The following is a 22,116-nucleotide window of genomic DNA, read 5'->3' as shown; positions in this document are numbered from 1 at the left end:
AGAGAGAGAGAGCGACAGAGAGAAAGAGGGAAAGTAAGAAAGCAAGACTCCAGGTCCGGGACTCAAACCACTGTGGGCCATGTGGGAGTCCAGCACCCTTAACCATCATGCCACCTCCCAGGCCCGTTTCTGCCTTTAGAACCACTCTTTCAGATGGTTCTCCACTGTAGATCCTAATGACATTTCTCCTTTTGTTCCACCCTCACAAACAACTTTATCCTTCCTGTAGCTCCCAGTAGGAAGGCATTTGAAATTAATTTTTTTTGAGAGTTTTTTGCTATAGGGTGCATGCGCTCACCAGAAAGACAGAGACAGAGAAATGAAAGACAAGAAATCACCCCCCAGGGGGGATGGCCACGCTGCAATCCCTTCTCCTCCATTCTCTCAGGATCTTGGGCACACATGCACACGTGCCCAGCGTGAGTTTAAGCTACCGAGTCCGGGACTCGAACCAGAGTCGACTACATGGGAGTCCAGTGACAGAGCCATTACTTCAACTGCTGGTCCCTAAAGTGAATTTTAAACACTCTACCTGGATTCTTTGTTCCCTTTAAGGCCAGGCCCGCATTCGTGGATTGTGTTTTGCATTTAATAAATGTGACAACAGGACAATAAAGCTCTTCTTTCATTAAAATAAATGTATTTTTTAAGAAGAAAACAAATTCTTTCCTCAGAGAATTAGTTTGCTAAATTTATTAATCCAAATTAAAAACTTCAAATCAGATTGCATTTGATATGTTATACACTCTGTAGAATAAGCTATTGATGCCTAAGGAGAAAAGCATAAAATTTGAAATACACATCATATTTTTATGCTTGAGTTATTTTCCAGATTTGCAAAGCTTTGTTGTATTATTTACATAAAGTCATGAACAATGTCTGGCATTAAATCAATAATGTCCATAAATTGTATCAGTGGATTTACACAAGATTATCGGTGAATAGACTATTAGGTTGTTGGGAAAGTCATGGCAGATTTTTCTATGCAAAAATGCATCACAACTTTCCTGACAACTCAATAGCTTCTTTTCTTATGTTCTAATATTTTCAAAGATATAAGATGTTCAATGGAAAACCAAGTTGATAGAGGCTACCAATTTGTTATTTCTATACTGTCTCAGCAGAAATTAGAAATAAAAGTGATTCTATTTTCTTGAAACTTAATCACAGTGGTATGCTTGTGTTCTTTTTTCCTCCCAATGGTTAACACTCAATGTTTTTTAGTTAATTAGGAACAAATGGAGAGTCTTTGGGCAATGAAGGAGATGTCCTCTCTTTAGTTTCTGGTTGATAGTTTATATCTTTACATCTGCTGCCAGCTAAGGCCATCAAGCCTCCTAAGTGACACTGAGTCATATGACTCATCAGATCTACTGGGCTTCTAAGATTGATGCGACTACTTCAGTCTTTGATTAGTGAGTGTTGAATAAACAGTAACATTGAAATGCTACAGGTAGGGGGACTGCTTGGTCCTTTGACAAAGGAAGAATCCTGAAGACCACTACTTCTATGTGGTAGACTGAGTCATCTGCACATCTAGCATCTATCTAGCTGTCTATCATCCACTTATCTGTCATGTATTGTGATCTATCTCATGTGTCTATCATCATCAATCATCTCAACTCTATATCTATGTGTCTATGTAATCAGACAATTTGGAAGCTCACTTCTGGTTAAGCAGAACAGCTTTTACTTTGATCCAGCCTGGTGGCACAGTGCATGGGGTACTAGATTGCAGTGCTGAAAGCCATATGCTGACCACAGGGTTGGATCCCCAAGTTGGCCTGAAAATATGCTGGGTATGTGCATGGGAACCTAAGATCCTGAGGAGCTGAAAGGCTGGGGAAAGGGTGTTGGATCTCCAAGTTGGCCTGAAAATGTGCTGGGTATGTGCATGGGATCCTGAGGAGCTGAAAGGCTGGGGAAAGGGGATCACAGTCTGAGACTTTTTATACGTATATAATTTTTTTTTATTTCAAGGTCTTTTGTACATTTAATCATGTTACTTAGCTTGCAAAGTGAATATTCCAACATGTGTACATTTCTTCCCAGTCCAGTTGATAATATTGTAAAGTTATCTTCAACAGATAATACTCCATTTCTTTGTCCCATTAATGCTAAGCCTCTCTATTTTTCTCCTTAATGTCCTTGACGGTGCTTCTCTTTTTCTTTTTCTTTCTCTTGTACATGTGTGCATACTCTCTATAATTTAAAAAAAAAAGAATATGGACCAATGGATGGCATAATTGTTAAGTTGGTGGACCCATCTAGTCTATTGCAGTTTGAGTTCCAGACCTGACAGCTTAAAATTCAATGGGAGCATGTACATGTGTGCCCAGAAGTGATTTTTTGCTTCCTGTCTCTCTATCTCTCTGTCTCTCTAGTGAGTGCATGTGCCCTATAGCAAAAAGCTCTCTCTAAAAAAAAGAACGGATTTAAAAAACAAACCTGTTAGTAGTGATACTTATCTCATGAAGAAACCGTACATATATGTAGACAGAGATAGACACACATTATGGTCATGTGTCACTTAACAGGGATACAAACATGTCCCTAAGCAAATTCGTTACTGTACAAACATCATAGAGTGTACTTAGGTACACCTAGATGGTATAGCCTTTTACGCATCTACACCACGTGGTATAGCCTGTTATAATCTTATGGGACCACTGTCATGGATGTGGTCTATTGTGATACACGATTGAACTGCATGTCACATTTGACACCATGGGAAAGCAAACCTTCTTAGACACAGATTTGGTAACAGTTCTGTACTTTGAGCCATTTCAAACTGGATGACTGAGATATTTTTGGCAAATAACATTAAAATTCTGTCAGAAGGCAAAATGCATTTTGATACAAATTGCATACAGAAGGGTGATTTAGAAAAGAAACAACAAATCAATAAACCAAGATAAAACCAAGACCATGAAAGAAGAGAATCTGAACACTGCTTAGTGAGGGAGATTAGTGGGTTATAATAGAGCAATCCTGAAGGTCATTTATACATGCTTAAACCAGCTGTTTAGTAGACTGCATGTAATTCTCCTCCCACGGCATTGTTTTTCCTTCTGAATTCTAGTGCTTTTAGTTATTATCAACAATACTATGTAGAATAAAAGGGTTAAAAGGATGCACATTTAAAATATTGTTAGCTATTGCCAATAGAGAGTAAATAATTACTCTTACCTGCACAGTGAGGGATTTTCTGTTTCTTCAAAATTATGTCAACATAGCACTATTTTTGAAGAACAGAAGGCCAATTTTTTTTATTACATAAGGAAAACCAAGAAGATAAAAATAAACCAGAAATAAACACTGTCAACAGTTTGAAGACTATGTAAATATATATTTAGAACCACATTTATTTATTTATTTATTTACCTATTTCTTGTAAAGATGGATTCATTTGTAGAAACAGTTTTTGAAGACCAGCAGATGGTGTAATGATTACGTCACTGAACGCCCATGTAATTGATTACAGCTCGAGTTCCGAACCGGTGGTTTTAAAACTCATGCCGGCCATGTATGTGTGCATGCCCTGTAAACCAGGAAGAGAATGGGGGAGAAGGGATTGCGATGTGGCCATCCTCCCGGGGAGTGATTTCTTGCTTTCTGTCTCTCTGGGGAGCACACTCACCCTAATAGCAAAAATCTCTCTCAAAAAATAAATGAATAAAAAGAGAGGAAGGATGGAAGGAAGAAAGAGAAAGAAAGGAAGAAAGAAAGAAAGAAAGAAAAAGTTTTGGAACCCATCTGTAAATAATCACGAAACGGGGTAGCCATGCTGGAGCCAGACGTTGGCACAGGAGTAACGTGTTCATCTGTAAGGCTGACCCATGTTGGAAAGATGTCGGTTTGTGTCTGGAAACCTCCCTGAGAATGCCAGGCCTATGTGTGCCCATCCAGTGGGGCTGACTGTCGTGGGTGTGGACTCCTAACAGAGTCTAGACCGCTAGAAGTGCTATCACTGTCTCTCACAAAACCCATACATAATTACACGTGTTTTTAACAAGAAGTGTATAACCATGAACATCTTAATTTGCCCTTCGATGGGAGGAGACTTCAAGAGGTTCATGGAAAGATGGAATTAAAGTACCAGTTCATTTCGGTGCGAGAGAAGTGAAACACTTGTGTCGTTTTTCATAATTTGCATATTCTATAAACTTTTTGAAGTCCTCACAAATTAATCCATACAATCATCATTACTGATTGAGTAGTATTTATTGGGTTGTCAGAAAAGTCATGACATATTTTTTTTTTTTTTTTGCAAAAATGTGTCATGCACTTCCGTCTCCCTAATACTTGTTTGGCTGTACAGGGAGACACAAAAGATTAAAGATAGAGTCATAGAACAAAGCCTGAGGAGGTTGTTTGAGAAAGAGAAGAATCAGAGTAGTGAATCAAATAGCTGGTGGAGAACTCAGACTGTTGTCAGATTGCCTGTTTTCCTTTCGTGGTCATGAAAGCACCAGGAAGTCTTTGGCTCTCCATGTTAGAGGTCTCTGTTCTCTAAAATGGGAAAATATGGTATCTACTTTGTACGTAAGCAAGTATTAATGAGCATTCCATACTTTATATGTCAATGAGTATGAAAGGAGATCATTCTTGGGAGGCACTTAGCACAATGTCTGGAAAGTAGTCAACATGAAAAATAGTTTGGGGTGGGCCAGCTAGTGGTGTTGTGGTGGGGACACTGGATTCCCACATGGCCTACTACAGTTCAAGTTCCAGACCCAGCAGCTTGCTTTCTCACTTTATCTTTCTCTCTCTCTCTTTTTCTTTCTGGTAAGTGTGCATACCCTATAGCAAATTAAAAACTTAATAATCCTCTTTTCCTGGCTGCTTGAGGATATACTGCCATCATGAATGACACAGTAACTATCCAAACCAGGAAATCCATGACCAACCGACTACTTCAGAGGAAAAAACTGGTCATTGATGTCCTTCACCCCAGGAAGGCAACAGTACCTAAGACAGAAATTCAGGAAAAACTAGCAAAGATGTACAAGCCTGTCATCCTTGTGTTTGGGTCAGAACCGATTTTGGTGGTGGCAAGACAATCGGCTTTGGCATGATTTACAATTCTTTGGATTATGTGAAGAAAAATGAACCCAAGCATAGACTTGCAAGACATGGCCTTTATGAGAAGAAAAAGACGTCAAGAAAACAGCGAAAGGAACACAAGAACAGAATGAAGAAAGTCAGGGGGACTGCAAAGGTCAGTGTTGGTGCTGGCAAAAAGTGAGCTGGAGATTGGAGAACAGTCGAAGGAGTAAAGATTCTGCAGTGACTATTTGTGGTGGTGTGTGGATTTTTCATGAGAAGAGTAATACACTGAAAATTTTTCATGTAAAAAAAAGCCCAACTTAATAATAATGATGAATAAAATTAAATAAATAATTATTTTTAAAAAATTTTCTAGGGGCTGGTCCTGTGGCACAGTGGTTAAGCACTGTGCAGAGGGGGTCAGGGCCAACCCAGTGGCTTGAAAAACACTCTGGCACATTCACACGTGCTCAGGATCCTGACAGGATTGAGAAATGGAGGAAAAAAAGATTACCTCATGATCAGACCCCAGAGGGGACACTGTTTTTCTCCTTCTCTTCCTTCCGTCAGTGCTTGCTCTCTCTCTCTTTCTTGTTTCTCTCTCTGTCTCTCTTTTTTTCTCTCATGTGCATGCACACTCTCTGGAATAAAAACAGGTTAATTATTGGGCTGGCTTACAGCAGAACCATTAGGCGCTTCACAGAGGGAGCTGGCCCAGGTCTGACTGAGGTTCCAGTCCTGGCCCCACTGGCTTCATGCCAGGCATAAATGCATATGTCCATGATCTTGACTGGATGGAGAACTGGGTAGAAAAGAACTGTGGTGTGATGAGGCCCTGTTAGACATGCCCTTTCTCTTGTGCAAGTGCATGCACACTCTAGCATTTTAAAAAGGGTTATTAATATTGTTACCCAGTAAACCTCTGCCATATGGTAGATACTCATTAAGTACTGCAAGTATGAGATTCAGGGAATATGTAAAGAAAAGAAGTATAAATCAGAGAGGCACTTCAAGACTCCATGCCAGAAATAGACTGTGGGGAAAAGCAATGGCTCTCAGAGGAGATTCTGGAATCGTGTCATCTTTACTAATTCTGACCATATTGCTTCACTTTTTCACTTGAGCTTCCAAGATGCAACTGGCAATGGTAGAATGTTTAATTACCATTAATAAGATTAGGGAACTTCTACCTATTAGACTGCTCTAGTTTTTGGGTTTTTACATTTTTATCTTAAAATTAAGTTTTAAAAAAGACTATTTTTTTCTTTTATATGAGAAAAAGAGAGAGAGCGAGCACACGAGCCCCAACAGGGTCTTGCCATGCTGCGATCCTCTCCCAGCCATCCAGAATCAGAGGCACACATGGGTATTCCCAGTGTGTTCAGATCAACCTGGGATCTGAACCCAGGCCTCCCATGTGGCTACAGTATTGAGTAGTGGCACACTACTGCCTGTGTCACCATGGCTGAGCATAAAAGTAAACTTTTCTTTTATATACAATAGTGACTAAACTTAAGCTTCTCATGTGCTTTCCCTTTGATAAACCAAGGGTAAACAGAGGTGCTGATTTAAGGAGATATTACACAGGTAAGTATGGGAAAGATGAAGGAAACTGGAACTTTTCTCCAACCAACTTTTATTTACAAAACCTGTTATGCTACTGGTGTTTAATTTCTGGCTACACATTTCGTAATGGGTATTCAAACTGAACAGTTGAAGCTGAACAATACATGAGAGTAAGCCACATTCTAGGGACACCAAAAGTGTCACTCTTGTTATATCTGAGGTATGGAGGTAGGTCTACGCTCTCCCTCCACTCATATCTACTGATTTTCGAGGGCTAAGGGTTATCACAAAGAAAATGAAAGTCTTGGACTTTGTCTATTCCTGGGTTCAGACTAGAGAATGTGGACGTACATCAGGAAGAGATGACAGTGCCTGAGAGGAAATGTACCCTAAGATTCAGGAGCCTGGCGAGGTGCTTTCAGGTTAGCATGAGGGTAAGAAGGGAGTAGAACTTCCAACGACATCTTGTGGCTGGCTCTCCAAACTTGCCGACATGGTCCAGCTATTCGGGTGGCGTGTCTTTTTCCGTGGGGAGAACAATGGCAGAGTGTACCACAAAGAGAGCAAGTGCATTCTCCTCCTCCCTCTTCAGAAGACCTGACAGCTGTAGTTCCAACATGGCAGGGAGCTGGCAGGGAGCAGCTTCTCCACAGGGATGGGCACCATGCCACATCATCAAGACCAGGAATGGGGGAACAGAAGTGTTGGGAGAAGCTAGGATTGAGCATCACAGTTGTTGGCCAGCAGCTGCAGCTCAACTAGTAGTGATGGAGAACACCAAAACGTTCCAGTGAAACCCAGTTTCCGTAGTGGGGATTCTAAGGTTAGGAGAGGCCAGGATAACCACGTTGTAACCAGCCAAGACTGAGGCTTTGGATTGATATCAGATATTCACTAGGGAGTCCTAGCAATGCCAGTTAGAGAAAGACATGATGCTTTGCAAGGCACTGATATTCCTGCACGAACCAGGTGAGAGCCTAAAGTTGGCAAAAGTCAGAGATTACTGCTAATATGACCTCATTTGTTTGTAGTGTTTGTGAGACTTGGAGACATTTGGACACATTAGAATTTCAGAATGTATGTGAAATCCCTGAAAACAATTAAACTGGTAGCTTATTTTCTACTTTTCATATTTAAGATCTGAGACACTATGGAACTTTTTTTTTTCTTTTTAAAAAGATTTGTTATAGGACATGTGTCCTTATGAGAGAGAGAGAGAGAGAGAGGAGAGAGAGAGAGAAAGTGAGAAAGCACCCCCCACCGGGGGTGGAGTGGTAGTGGCCATGCTGCAATCCCTTCTCCTCCATTCTCCTTTGGGGATTCTGGGCAGGCATGCACACAGACACCTGCCGAGGGTGTTTCCTGAGTCATCAGGCCCAGGATTCCAACTGTGCAGTCAGCCATGTGGGATCCAGCCACTTTAACCATCATACTGCCAGCTGGTCCGTAGAACTGCTTTTCTAAAGAGGCATTGCCATAGGGTATGTGTGCTTGCCAGAGAGAATGAGAGAGACAGAGACAGTGAGAAACAGAAACAGTGAGAGGGAAAGTGAGAAATCACCTCCCCATGTGGATGGCTACACTGCAATCCCTTTTCCCCCACTCCCCTCTGGGGATCTTGAGCATGTGTGCACATGCAGCCAGCAAGAGTTTTAAACCACTGAGTCTGTGACTTGAATTGTAGTCAGCCATGTGAGAGTCTAGCAATGTAACCACTATGCCACCTGCTGGCCCCATGGGACTATTTGTTGAATAGCAATTGCTAGGAAAACATTAAGCTAGATATATTGACACAAAGCAAAACAAATGGGCTATAGCAACATGTGACAATACAGATTAATCTTAGGAGCATATTATACATTAAGCAAAAAGTCCTAAAAAAATCCATAGAGCAATACAGCCTTTTAACCTGTAAAGTTAAAACAATGAACAGAAAAACATATAATTAAAGGAAACCTACAGATGCATTCATATGATATGATGAGAAGAGCAAAGAAATGAGAAACAGGAGATTTAGGATGGTGTTTACATCAGGCGGAGGGAGGCAGGGAATGAGTTGGGAGGGTCTGTAGTTAGACATAGCAGGTCACTGTTTCGGGGTTCACATGTGCTTAGAACAGAATGAAAACTGATTAACTCAAAAGGGTCCATGCGTGGGAACTGATGACACTGTGTCCCAGAGCAAACGTTACAATGAATACCATTCTCTGTACATGCGGTCTCAGGAATGGACAGGGAGGAGGGCAGAGGCTTTAATGTAATGAGAGGTTGATTGGGTTGGGAATCTTTTTAGTACAAAAATGCACTTCGGATAGAATTAATTTAAAAATATTTTTTTCTGTAACTTATTTTGGTCATTTCTAATTTGGTAGGAGTAACTACTCCAGTCACAATAAAGGAAACAAAGTTTAGAGCAAATTGTTTATACACAGATAGCCCCATTTATTATAAAGCAAATGGCCACAATGATGCCTTTATGGTCCTGGGTGCCATTTTGCCCTCTGTTCCACAGCCCTAGGAACTGAGGGCTCGCCTGCCTTGTCATGTCTCCACTGGAAAAAGAACGCAGTACTTGCTCTCACGTGCTGCCTGCTCTGTTCCTGGACTCCAGCACAGAGGCAATCTGCAGACCTTTTGCACAGCTCCATTCCCCTGCTGTCCAGACCAGCCTCCTGGGAGGTGGTCTGGGAGAGGGGAAGGTGCATGGCTGGAGAGGATGGGGAGAAAGGCCCAGGCTGCTGTCTGGGATCTCTGCAGACCCCTCCGGGGCTAGGGGCTAGTGTTCTGAGGCTGCTGTGCATGTGGGAGATTCTCGTATTCTGCAGCATCTTCGTGGGCGCTGCCTCCAGGCTCTGTGCACTTGTTTTGGTCTATCTTCTTTACTTCTGAATACAGAGTTGAAGGTTCCTGGAGGAAAAGTCCCACAAACAGTAAGTACCTAAATACAAGTGAGGAGGAACAGAAAGGTAAGAAAGGCAGGAAATGGGGCTCACCTTACCCTCCCGATCCAGACTTGTTGAAGATGCTGTTGGATGAAGTGGCAAAGAAGGTCAGTATCTGCCAACCGACCGCCTACTCACAGTACTTTCCGAGCCAGGCCCACCTCTTCTTCTGCTCCTCTCTTGTCTACGTCCTCCGCTGATTCTTCCAAGCCCTCACAGGAGTGTGCTCCCCCCCGCCACACGCATATACATGAAGCCTTTCCTCTGCCCACCAGATGCCCAGACAGACTTTCCTGATGACTTATTTCCTTCTCGCTCCTCTGCTCATCACAATCCCAGCAGAGCAGCCCCCTTTTCAGGGCTCATCTGGAAAAAGGTGTGCAAATATGTCCTACTTCATTCTGCACAGGGGAAGTGGAAGACAGCATAGAGGGGCTGGCATTAAGGCTACACAGCAATATCCCAGGAAGCCAGAGATTTGGAGTGGAATGACAAGAGAATCCATTATGTATGCTGTTTCTATCCTTTCAAGGTGTTTTTTTTTATATCTTTTTCATGTATTTAATCAGCCAGTAAACATTCACTGAACCATTGACTTCTGTGGGGATTAGGTAAACTATAAGGAGAAAGAAATGACAGAAACTATCCATACAATCAAGGTGCCTGTAACTTTGAAGAGCAGAAATCAACATGGAAACAAATATAGTAAGTATTACGGACACCAAGACAGAAACACACACTGACCTATGCCATTGCCACAGTGGTTATGTGGGAGGGCAGCGGGAGTCACTATGTCTCACAGTGGTATCTGAGCTGGGTCTCTAAATGTGAACAGAGATCTTCAGGTCAACTAGGAGCAAGGACATTTTTAGGACAGGTAAGAAGACTGGGGCCAGCAGGTGGCATGGTGGTTAAGGTGTTGGACTCCCACATGGCTGACTGCAGTTCTAGTCCTGGATCTGGTAGCTTGTTTTCTCACTTTTCCTCTCTCCCTCTGTCTCTCTCTCTGGTGAATGCATGTGCCCTATAGCAAATTGAAATAATAATAATGATAAATAAAATTAAATAAATAAGTCTAAAAAAGAAAAAAAGAAGTATGAGCACTAAAATATTCACTCACAAGAACCCAAGGAACTTACTCTGTTGAAGAGATAACAGCATTCATGTCTATTACAACATTATTATTCACAACAGCTAAGACATGGAACCAACTAAGTGTCCATCAACTGATGACTGGATTAGGAAAATGTGAAACATATAATAGTATAATACTCATTCATAAAGAACAGTGAGATTCTGTAATTTTTTTACATAGTAGATGAATTTATGAGATTTAATGCTAAGTAAAATAATCCGGACTATGAAAGGCAAACATAGTCTGTCCTCACTTGGCATATATCGAATGTCTGTATTCTGTGACAGAGATGGGAAGATGTGAAGGCAGGAAAGTGGAGAGGGTAACTAACACCGGAGACCACACAGGGTGGTGAGGGGTGGAGGGCAGAGCTCAGTAAAACCATTTATCAGACGCAAGATGCATGTAAACAAGGAAATCAGGTTACAGAACACTATACCGCACGGAGTGAAAAAAGGGCATTGCCAATCGTATGTATATATCTCAAAAAAATATATAGTAGAATGAAAATTGTAAGTATACAACGTAATATAATGTTGACGATAATGCATACGGTAATATCCTCGATTTGATTATCACACATTGCATGCATGCTTTAAAAAACCATGTTGTACTCCACGAAGAAGTACAACAATTACTTATAAATAAGAAATAATAAAACGAAATGAAAGTTTTTAAAAAAGGAAAGAAAATGCCAAGAGTTTAATGCAGGTAGTAAGGAAGGACCTTAGGCAGATCTCGCTGCAGGCTTTGAAGTGTAGAGGGAGGCAAAAGTCATGCTGTGGAACAGAGAGCACTGAGGGCAGTTAATCTTGGCCATGACTAACCAAGTGCACATCTCAGAGGGACCATACTGGAAATGGATTGTGGGAAGGCTGGAGGAGAACAAGGCTAGAAATAATTAGACCTGTTAAGAGAATTACAATTCTTTACATATTAGATTAAGAGAGGCTTAATCTAGCAAAGAATGGTCACTCATTCATTCAGAAGATATTTTAGGGGGCCTACAGTTTTCTAAGTATTGAGCTAGATGCTATGGATAATACTGAAAAAGTCATTGCATATATCTTCCAAGAGTTTAAGGGATAATGGTGGCTGTGTGAGAAAGAGGAAATGGGACAGATCTGAGCTGACTCCACAAAGACGCCTTGCTGGATGCGATAACACACTGCCACCTCACCTCTACTTGTCTGAAAGGCATCTCACCTGCATTTTGTTGTGTCCGCTGGAAGCTCCAGACCTGGGAATAAATGAGGGTGCTTTTCTCAGGATTCACTGTGAGGGAAGAGAAGAGATCACAGTCCGCTGTGGTTAAGAACCCACATTCTAGACTCTCCTTCCCAGTGCTCACAAGCACTTTCTACCCCTGCTGGAGTGCCAGAAAGGTCATTTTAAAATTGAATGTGATAGGGCCATGGGCTGTTGTTCAGTACCGCCTCCCTCCCTGGCTCATCCCTGGAGCCCTCTGCCCCTTAGGGAGTCCTCACCATTGTTGTACACTGGCTGCAGCTCCATTTGGGCTAGTGGCTCAGAGTGGGTAGGCTCTTGAGGGTCTGTACGGAAGGGCCTTAATAAGGAAAGCTCATTAGAACTGTAACTGACAGAAGGGAACTGGGAAGTGGACAAAAAGGGTTCATAGGTTACAGAGTCTCAGGGAAATCAGTATCTAGGAAGGACAGAGCCAACACATTTCATGTAAAGACCTTGTGGCTACGTCTGCATAGCCCTTGCAAGGAAAAATCAGAAGGAATGTGGTACATGGTGGAGCCTAGGGCAGCATTACAGAGCAGGCCATCCCAGGAAAGGTCAGAGTGCAAAATCATACCACCTCAAGGCCCCTTTGATAGGGTAACCATTCATATTTGTCTACTTTTTTACATTGTTTTCAAAAATGTAAATGTTTAGGGGCCAGCAGTTGGCTTAGTGGCTATGGTGTTAGATTTCCACATTACCAACTGCAGTTCAAGTCTTGGACCAGAGGTTTGAAAATCATGTCAGGTGTGTGTGCATGCATGCTCAAAATCCCAGGAGGAGAATGGAGGAGAAGGGATTGTGGTGTGACCATGCTTCCTAGGGGTGATTTTTTAACTTTCCCTCTCACTGTCTCTTTATTTCTCTCTTATAAGTGCAAGCATCCTATAGCAGAAACCTTTAAAGAAAAAAGTAAATGGGGACCAGTAGTTGGCGTAATGGCTATGTCTCTGGATTCCCATGTAGTCGACCGCGGTTCACGTCCTGGACCCGATGGCTTAAAACTCATGCCGGGTGTGTGTGCGTGCGTGCCCAAGATCCCGAGAGGAGAGTGGAGGAGAAGGGATTGCGGCATGGCCATCCCCCCTGGGAGGCGATTTCTCGCTTTCTGTCTCTCTGTCTCTCTCTGTCTGGTGAGCGCATGCACCCTATAGCAAAAACCTCTAAAAAAAAAAAAAAGAAAAGAAAAAAGTAAATGTTTAGGCATTGATGTACCAAGATTTCTGCATCCTCACAAAACATAACTTTTGTCTTATTTAAGAGGTCGCTTTGGGGCGAGCCTTACAGTGCACTGGTTAAAAGTTGTGCATTGGAAGCCAGATCTCACATGACCAACTATCATTTGAATCCTGGCCTGGTTAGCTTGAAAAACATGCTGAGCACATGTGTATGCATGCCCCAAATCCTACGGGATGAAGAATTGAAAGGATTGTGGCATGATCACACCCGTCGAAGGGGTGCTTTCTTTTTTTTTTTTGTCCTCTCTATGTCTCTCTCTGTGCCCTCTGAAGATTTTTTTAAAAAAGGTCTCTTTCAATTTTTGATATCATATTATTAATATAATAATCTACTTTTCCTATAAAATGCAAGGAAGACTCCTCAAGAAAAATGCAGTTGCTTTATTCAGTTTTGTTTTCTTCTGAAGTTAATATTGTAAAATTAACAGTATCAGCATTCAACAGTTATTTCCTAAACGAGTATATGAGTGGAGGAGTGAGGACTAAGGAGTCGAATGAATTATAGCCCAGTGAGAGATGACATCATTAAGATGTCAGTGGTTGGTTCTACCAGAGCACATTTAACGAAGTCGATAGATGAACATGGAAAGCAAATAACATTCTGTGCATAAGTAGACATAAGTATCATTCACAAATATGAACAAAAGTGACCTTCTAATCACATTTTTGGATTTTGTAAGAATGTGAAAATATTGATAGGGGGAACCAGCAGTTAGCGTAATGGCTATGTCGCTGGATTCCCACGTAGTCGACTGCGGTTCGTGTCCCGGACCCAGTGGCTTAAAACTCACGCCGGGCGCGTGTGCGTGCATGCCCAAGATCCCGAGAGGAGAATGGAGGAGAAGGGATTGCGGCGTGACCATCCCCCCTGGGGGGTGATTTCTCGCTTTCTGTCTCTATGTCTCTCTCTGTCTGTCTGGCGAGCGCACGCGCCCTACAGTGAAAATCTCTCAAAAAAAAAATATATATTGATAGGGAGACCAGCAGATGGCACAGCCATTATGTCACTGAACTCACATGGCTGACCACCTGCCCTGGTGGCTTGAAAATTAAACCAGGTACTTGTGTGTGCATGTCCAAGACACTGGGAGGATAATGGAGAAAAAGAGATCTCCCTCAAGGAGGTGCTTTCTCTTGCTCTTTTCCTCTCCATGCCCCTCTCTGTGCCCTCTGAAGACTTAGAGGCATGGCCATCTCCTCTAGGGGGTGATGTCTCACTTTCCCTCTCGCTGCCTCTCTCTCTCTCTGTCTCTCTGGGCAATGCATGTACTCTAAAGCAAAAACCTCTTAAAAAATGTTAATAGGATGTCCATTCAGATCTTTCTAGAATGTACATTGTTATGTACTCTTATCTCGTGGGTCTATAAATAAGTCAAGAAAATGTTGGCAGCATGAGAAATAGAGACCTTACCTGGAAGTGTTAGTGGTGGAAAGTCCTGCAAAACAAACAAAAGTGGAGAGTGAGCTGTGTAGACAATGTGCTCTGTGTTAGAACATGCTTTCTTAGAAATCATGCACATTCTAGATCTCAGCTACTGCAAATCTCAGGGAACGTCCTATTTCACCCCTACTCCCATGTCATACTACACGTGAGGAAGGTGGGGTCTTGATGACACTTGCCCAGAGTCACACTTTTCTGGATCAGTTTTCAACCAGTAATGGCCACATGAATAGCAACTCTAAGTATTAATAGTTCTGATATAGCATCAGAATGGAATTAAGGTAATTGTTAAGTACTTTCCCAGACTCATTCCTTTATACTGACTGTATAGACAGTATAGACAAGGGGGCTGAGGTTCAGAAAGCCCAAGAGGGAATTAAAATTGATACAAAATTCTTACACAAGGATGAGTCAATGGACTACTGTAATAAGACTGACTCTCTCCTTCTCTAACTGTGACACTGTAAATCCATTCCAGCAACAGTGGACTGTGAGTCATTTGGATACACACTGCTTTTTTCATACTTTTCTTCTTCCATTCCCTTTACCTGGCTAATCCCAATTTACTTTCCTCCTTCACCACTTTCTCTGCTAACAAACTGGATCTATGTCCATAGATGGCAAATCAGGTAATATTAAAATGACCTGGGCCAGCAGGTGGCATGGAGGTTAAAGTACTGGATGCCGAATGGCTGGCGGCTCTGTTCGAGTCTTGGAACCAGTGTCTTGAGAATCACACCAAGTGCATGAACAGAAGTATGCCCAAAATACTTAGAGAAGATTAGAGGAGATGGACTTGCAGCATAGCCATACCCCCTGGGATATAATTTCTCACTTTTCCTCACTCTCTATCTCTCTCTGGGGAGTATACATGCCCTATAGCAAAAACTAAAAAAAAATTTTTTTTTAAATTCTGTGTTTATCTCTAATTCCCCACCTTATGAAAGCTATGCTATTTGAGGCTGCAAATGTTGTCCCTGAGAAAGTAAGGACAGAAGTATTTGGCCTGACAGAAAAGGTGATGGCACATTGTACCACATTTACTTTCAAACAGAAAAAAAAAAAAAATTTAGTAATTCCAGAATTCAGTCTTAAAACCTTTGTAAGGCAAAACATTGAATAAAAAAGCCCATGCATTCCAGTATTCTTGATCCATGAAAAAATATACTGAGAGAAAATTAAAAGCAGTAACAGAAAAACAAAGATAAAGATGTCAGCAAATTTCTCGTCAGAAACGATGCACATAGAAGACTGGAAAAATGTCGTTAAAGTACTGGGAGATAGATAATTATCGATCTAGAATTCTATGTTGGCAAAAAGAAAAAATGTAAATGAATCCAAAATAAAAATTTTTACAGACATTAAAAAAAAAAAGCTGAAAGAATTCATCACCAGCAGGTCTGTATTATAAAAACAATATTCTGGTAAGCCTTTGGGACCCAGCCACAATGGTGTGCTGCTAAGATTCCGTGCTCTGGTGGGGGCCACCTGGGAGACCTAAGATTGATTCCTAGTCAGCCTAAAGGCCTGGCATGGTAGTTTGTACCGTAGTCTCAGCTGGGAGGCTGAGGCAGGAGGATCACAGAATGATAAGACCCTGTAACCTTGTAGAAGGGAAAGGGAAAGGGAGAGAGAAGCAGCAGGAGAAGAAGCTATTCATTGAACAGAAAGAAAATGGAAACATGGAAATATAATAAAGAATGTCACTAGTAGGTGGTGTGCAGGTTAGGGCAGCTGGATCCCGCATGGCCAACTGTGTGGTTTGAGTCTGGACCTTGAAAATCATGCTGGGTGCATGTGTGTGCATGCCCAAAATCCCAAGAGGAGAATGGAAAAGAAGTGATTACCCCCATGGGACAATTTCTCACTTTCTCTATCTCTGTCTCTCTCTGGCTTTCTCTCTGCAGAGTACAAGCATCCGATACCAAAAAATAAAAATAAAAATTAGAAAAATACATATTAAAAGTGGTAACTACATGTGTAAATATATAATATTTTCTATGTATAAAATCTCTTTTGGACCAGCAGATGGCGAAAAGGTTATGTCGTTGGACTCCCGTGTACTGGACTGTGGTCTGAGTTCTAGACTTGGCAGCTTAAAACTCACACCAGGTACATCTGCATGAATGACCAAAGTCTAGAGAGAAAAATGGAGGAGAAAGTATTGCAGAATGATCATCCCCCTTGTGGGGTGATTTCTCTTGTTCTGTCACTCTGTTTTTTTCCGTCTCTACAGTGAGCCTACATCCCTATAGCGAAAATCTCTCTCAAAAATAACAAAGTTCTGGGACCAGCAGTTAGTGTAATGGCTATGTCGCTGGACTCCCCGTAGTCGACCGCGGTTCGAGTCCCGGACCTGGTGGCTTAAACTCACGCCAGGCGTGTGTGCTTGCGTGCCCAGGATCCCGAGAAAAGAATGGAGGAGAAGGGATTGCAGCGTGGCCATCCCCCCTGGGGGGTGATTTCTCACTTTCTGTCTCTATGTCTCTCTCTGTCTGTCTGGCGAGCTCACATGCCCTATAGCAAAAACCTCTCCAAAATTAGAAAAATAAAAAGTTCCAAAAAAATTGATTGTTTGTAAATTAAAAACAATGTAGCTGGAAAACAGAAAATAGAAATATACTACAGGAAGATTTTTATTTTATATGTGAAGTGATATAATATCACTTGAAGATAGGCAGATGTATACTATAAAGCCTAAAGCAACTACTAAAATAAAACAAATAGTTATAGCCAATAAATCAATACAGGAAATAAAATAGAATCTTTAAAAAAACACTTGATGGGGAAGGCCAGTAGGTGGTTTGTTGAGGTGCTTGATTCTCACTTGCTAATCACTGTTTGAGTCCTGGACCCAATAGCTTGAAAATCACTCTGGGCATGGGTGCATGCATTCCCAAAATCCCAAGAGAAGAATGGAGGAGAAGGAATTGCAGAGTAGCCATCCCCTCTGGAGGGTGATTACTCACTTTCTCTGTCTCTATCTCTCTGCAGTGAGTACATGTGCCCTATGGCAAAAACCTAAAACATACTTAATAGATTCAAAAGTAAATAGACAAAAAAGGAAAAGAAATTTAAAAAACAAATGGTACACATAGAAAACAAAGAGCAAAATAGACTTAAACCTATTTATAAAAATGATTATGTTGATGTAAATGATCTAAACACTTTACTTAAAAGGTAGAGACTACCATATTGGACTTGATAAAAAGCAAATATTAACCATATGTTATTCACAGAAATCATACTTTTTTTTATATATATTGCCAGAGGGTATGTGCACTAGGCACAGAGAGACAGAAAGATAGAAACAGAAAGAGAGGGAAAGAAGCACCACCCAATGGGGGTATGGCTGCACTGTAATCCTTTTTCTTCCATTTCTCCATACCAGCAGGATTTGGGGCACACAGACACAAATGTGTGGTATTTTTCCAAGACACCAAGGCCAAGATTCAAACTGTGATCTCAGCCATGTGAGATTCAGCTCCAAGTGCAGAGCATTTAGCTCCCAGGCTATGAGACCAATCCTAATTTTTTTAAAAAAATAGATTTTAGTGAACTGCAGTTAGTATAATAGCTATGTCGCTGAACTCCCATGTAGTTGACTGTGGTTCAAGTCCCGGACCCTGTGGCTTTAACTCATACCGGGTGCGTGTGCGTGTGTGCCCAAGATCCTGAGAGGAGAATGGAGGAGAAGGGATTGCGGTATGGCCATCCCCCAGGGGGTAATTTCTCACTTTCTGTCTCTCTGTCTCTGTCTTTCTGGTGAGTGCACATGCCCTATAGCAAAAACTTCTCCAAAATAAATAAATAAAAATTAAAAATTAAAAAATAAATTTTAAATGTAAGACACAAATAGGATAAAAGTAAAAGGACGAGGAAAAATGCCATGCTAACACTATATTAGTATGTTAATGTCAGAAAAATGACTATTTCGGAGCACATGATACCATCAGGGATAAAGAAAGTAATTTCACAAGGCTAAAATGGTTAAAGAATCAAAACCACATAACAATTCTAAACATTTATGCAACTAATAATGAATATAACATTCTCAAAAGCCAAACCTAGTAGAATGGCATGAAGAGTTGGACAAATTCACCATTCAGTTGAAGATTTCGATAACCCTATTTCAGTAATTGATAGAAAAAGTAGACAAAAAAATTAGTAAGAACAAAGAATATAATAAAGCTATAAATCAAGTTCACTAGAAGATCCCTACTTTAAGAAAAAGTCTTTCAGACAGAACCAAAAAGATATCAGGAAAATATGGTTATATACAAAGGAATGAATATTGGAATAATGGATGTGGTAGCTAAGTGGGTATTATCTTCACACCAAATCATAAAAAGGCATGCCAAAAAAGAAAGCTACCAACTAATATCCCTCGTAAACACGAATGCAAACATTCTTAGGATTTTAGCTAAAATCTTACAGCTAAAGAGTATGCACAAAAAACCCACAGTTCACATAACACTTAGTAGTGAGAGAGTGAATACTTTCTCCCTATGATCAGGAACAAGACAGTGATGTCTATGTTTACCACTTCTAGTTGACATTGTATACACAGTTCTAGCCAGTGCAATCAAGCAAGAAAAATAAATAAAAAGAATTAAGATGGGGAAAAAAAGGAGTAAAGCTGTCCTTATTAGCAGACAACATAATCATCTATGTAGAAAATCTGAGGAAATCTACAAAACCCACACCAGAAATAATGAATGAGTTTATCAAGATGTAGGATATAAGGTTAACAAATAAAAATGTATTTCTATATACTAGAAATAACCCAAAATTGAGTTTTTAATCTCATTCTTAATATTCACTATTAATTTATCCAGATTTTCTATCAGTGTCAAAGGGTTTTTGAACGTGAACACTAAGGCTCAGGGCCTTGGAGATTGTTCTTGATTTCAGGGAAGAAAGAGAAAGGGAATACATTTTAGTTTTAGATGCTGGTGACCACCCTTCATGAGCCATTGTTTTGGAAATTTCAAATTATACTGGAGATAATTCAAATGAATAAATCATACTATATTTGACGTGTTCAAATAGTTCACACCTTTTTCGTGATAAAAATAGGTAAGTGGAGGACTTTTTCTATTTTTTATGCTTTTTGTTTTCAGTGAGCCTTAGAATAAAAGTAGAACAGCAAATTCTAAATTTTCTAATTTGTATTTAGAAGTGCAACTACTTAAGTTTTCATTTAAGCAATGAGGTTAAACCCTCATGGAGAAGTTTAGTCTTCCTTTCTTTTCTGTTTCCTACAAGTGACTATGAGTATTCCTACTGAAGACTTTAGTACTCAGGAGGGAATAATTGACTCTGCAGGATGCACCACTAACTCCAAATTAGTACACCAATGACCAAATCTAAGACTTCAAAGGGCAAACCCTACCCGATTTCCTTTGGGTCCTGAAATGATTCATGAGGGCAGCAGTAGCAATAAGACCAAGGATGCTGAGAAGCCCGCCAATGACTCCTGCAGAGATAAGGCCTGTTTGGTTCCTGGAAGTCCCTGAGGGGGGAAATACATGCTTGAGTTCCATAGCAAAGATTTTGGACCCAGAGAAAAGCCATGTGGTTGGAGCTAGAGGTCTGTGTGAGCAGGTGTTTGCCAGATTCTGATTTGTCCATTTGAATTAACTCCAGTATAATTTGAAATTTTCAAAACAATGGCTCGTGAAGGGTGGTCACCAGCATCTAAGATTAAAATATATTCCTTTCTCTCTCCCCCATGAAATCAGGACCCATCTCCAGAAACCCAAAGCCTTGGTGTGCATGTTCAAAAATTCTCTGACACTGGCAGAATTTGTGCAAACTGTTGGAGAAATTTTTTACTGGCTGTAACTTTGACTTCCAGCCCAGGAACCATTCACTCACCTGTGACTCTGAGTGTCACCACCTCACTCTGCTGAGCCCCCAGGCCATTGTCAGCCTCACAGGAGTAGTTTCCAGACTGTTCTGCAGTCAGGGTGAGATTGAAGGCTATTCCTCCTCCATTGGGGGCTGAGTCATTCCACAGAGTCACATCCTCATAATAAAACCGATACAGAACTGGGGGAGAGCCACTGAGGGCCTCACAGAAAAGCTCCAGCACATCCCCTTCTACAGCCTGGGCCCTGGGGCCCCTGAGGGTGAGGATGGGGCGTGTCACTGGAACTGAGGGAAGAAAAATATTTCATTGGTAATTTTGCTGAAGGATGTAGACAAGAGAACTTAATAAGGGAATATGCAACATAGTTTAGTAGTGGGGAACCTGCAGATGGCATAACAGTTACATTGCTGGACTTTAACACAGCCAACCACAGTTCAAGTCCCGGACCTGGTGTCAAAACTCAAACCGGGCATGTGTGGGTGTGTGTATAAGATCCTGGGAGGAAAATGGAGGAGAAGGGATTGTGGCGTGGCCATCTCCCCCCAGGGAGTGATTTCTTACTTTCTGTCTCTCTCTTTCCCCCTCTGGTGAGCACACTTGCCCTATCTTCACTTGCAAGTATCTTCAAAAAGTGATCTTTTAATAATACTCTTATCAGGACTAGCAGATGACATGATGTTAAGGCACTTGACTTACATGGCTGAGCATAGTTCGAGTCCTGGACCTGGCAGCTTTAAAATCACACCAGGCACATGTGAGTGTATGTCCAAAATCCCAGGAGGAGAATGGAAAAGGGACTGTGGTGTGGCCATCCCCCTGCAGGGTGATTTCTCACTCTCCCTCTCACAGTCTCTCTCTTTCTCCTCCCTGGTGAGCCATGTGTCTTATGGCAAAAACCTTAAAAAAATACTCATATCATTAATGCTTTTCTAAACTCATGCTATAGAGATAATGTGAAAAATACTTATTTAAAAATAGTTGTACTTCTATGTGATTTTATTACCAGAAAATGTAGAAATGTTACTATGTTAAAAATTTAAGTCTGCACAATTCAAAATTCATGGAAACAGAATGTTGCAACTAGTTTTTACTTTTTCCAAAGCTTGAACCTATTTGTTATAAATTCAGCAGGTAACACTTCCAACTTACAAAACTGATAGTTACTAATCTAATTTTGGATAAAATATTTGTATAATTAATAAATGAAATTTTAAAAAGTGAGTATCAAGGATATGAAAGAGTAACCAGTGATGCTCTGCTTCTCCCTGGTGCTGGGTATATTGGTAAAACAACCTTTTTAAATGAATTGTTTTATTTATTATTTTCCAGTTTTGCTATAGGTCACATGTGCTCACCAGAGACAGACAGAGAACGAGAAAGAGAGGGAAAGTGAGAAAACCAGCTTCCAGGTCCAAGACTTGAACCGTGGTTGGTCATGTGTGAATCTAGAACCTCAACCACCATGCTACCTGCTAACCCTTTGGTACTGTAACTTTCAAGCCATCAATCACTGAAACTGATTGGAATAAGGCAAACTCAGAACCACACTTCAAATAACTATACCACAAAAAGTAAACTAAGATTTTTTTAAAAAATAAAGTGTATCCGCGGGCCCCCGC

General features: G+C 41.0%; 1 protein-coding gene across 5 annotated transcripts in view; it reads right to left on the bottom strand.

Annotated features, from left to right (window-relative positions):
- Positions 1 to 8,241: 8,241 nt before the first annotated feature.
- The window catches only part of FCRL3 (Fc receptor like 3), a 24,134-nt gene continuing 10,259 nt past the window's right edge, over positions 8,242 to 22,116 (bottom strand). The window contains exons 8-14 of one of the 5 annotated variants that reach the window (XM_006160413.3): positions 20,503 to 20,781; positions 20,018 to 20,137; positions 14,593 to 14,617; positions 12,180 to 12,259; positions 11,899 to 11,967; positions 9,609 to 9,640; positions 8,242 to 9,522 (exon numbers count right to left, since the gene is read on the bottom strand). In XM_006160413.3, the coding sequence (XP_006160475.1) occupies positions 9,385 to 9,522; positions 9,609 to 9,640; positions 11,899 to 11,967; positions 12,180 to 12,259; positions 14,593 to 14,617; positions 20,018 to 20,137; positions 20,503 to 20,781 (743 nt within the window). In that variant the 3' untranslated portion in view covers positions 8,242 to 9,384. The remainder of the gene's footprint in view (positions 9,523 to 9,608; positions 9,641 to 11,898; positions 11,968 to 12,179; positions 12,260 to 14,592; positions 14,618 to 20,017; positions 20,138 to 20,502; positions 20,782 to 22,116) is intronic. The other 4 variants (XM_006160415.3, XM_006160414.3, XM_014592370.2 and 1 more) reach the window with 4 other exon arrangements.

The sequence above is a fragment of the Tupaia chinensis genome, unplaced genomic scaffold (genome assembly GCF_000334495.1).
Source record: "Tupaia chinensis unplaced genomic scaffold, TupChi_1.0 Scaffold000684_1, whole genome shotgun sequence".
In the NCBI taxonomy this organism is placed as follows: domain Eukaryota; kingdom Metazoa; phylum Chordata; class Mammalia; order Scandentia; family Tupaiidae; genus Tupaia; species Tupaia belangeri.
This window is presented reverse-complemented; position numbering and strand designations above follow the sequence as displayed.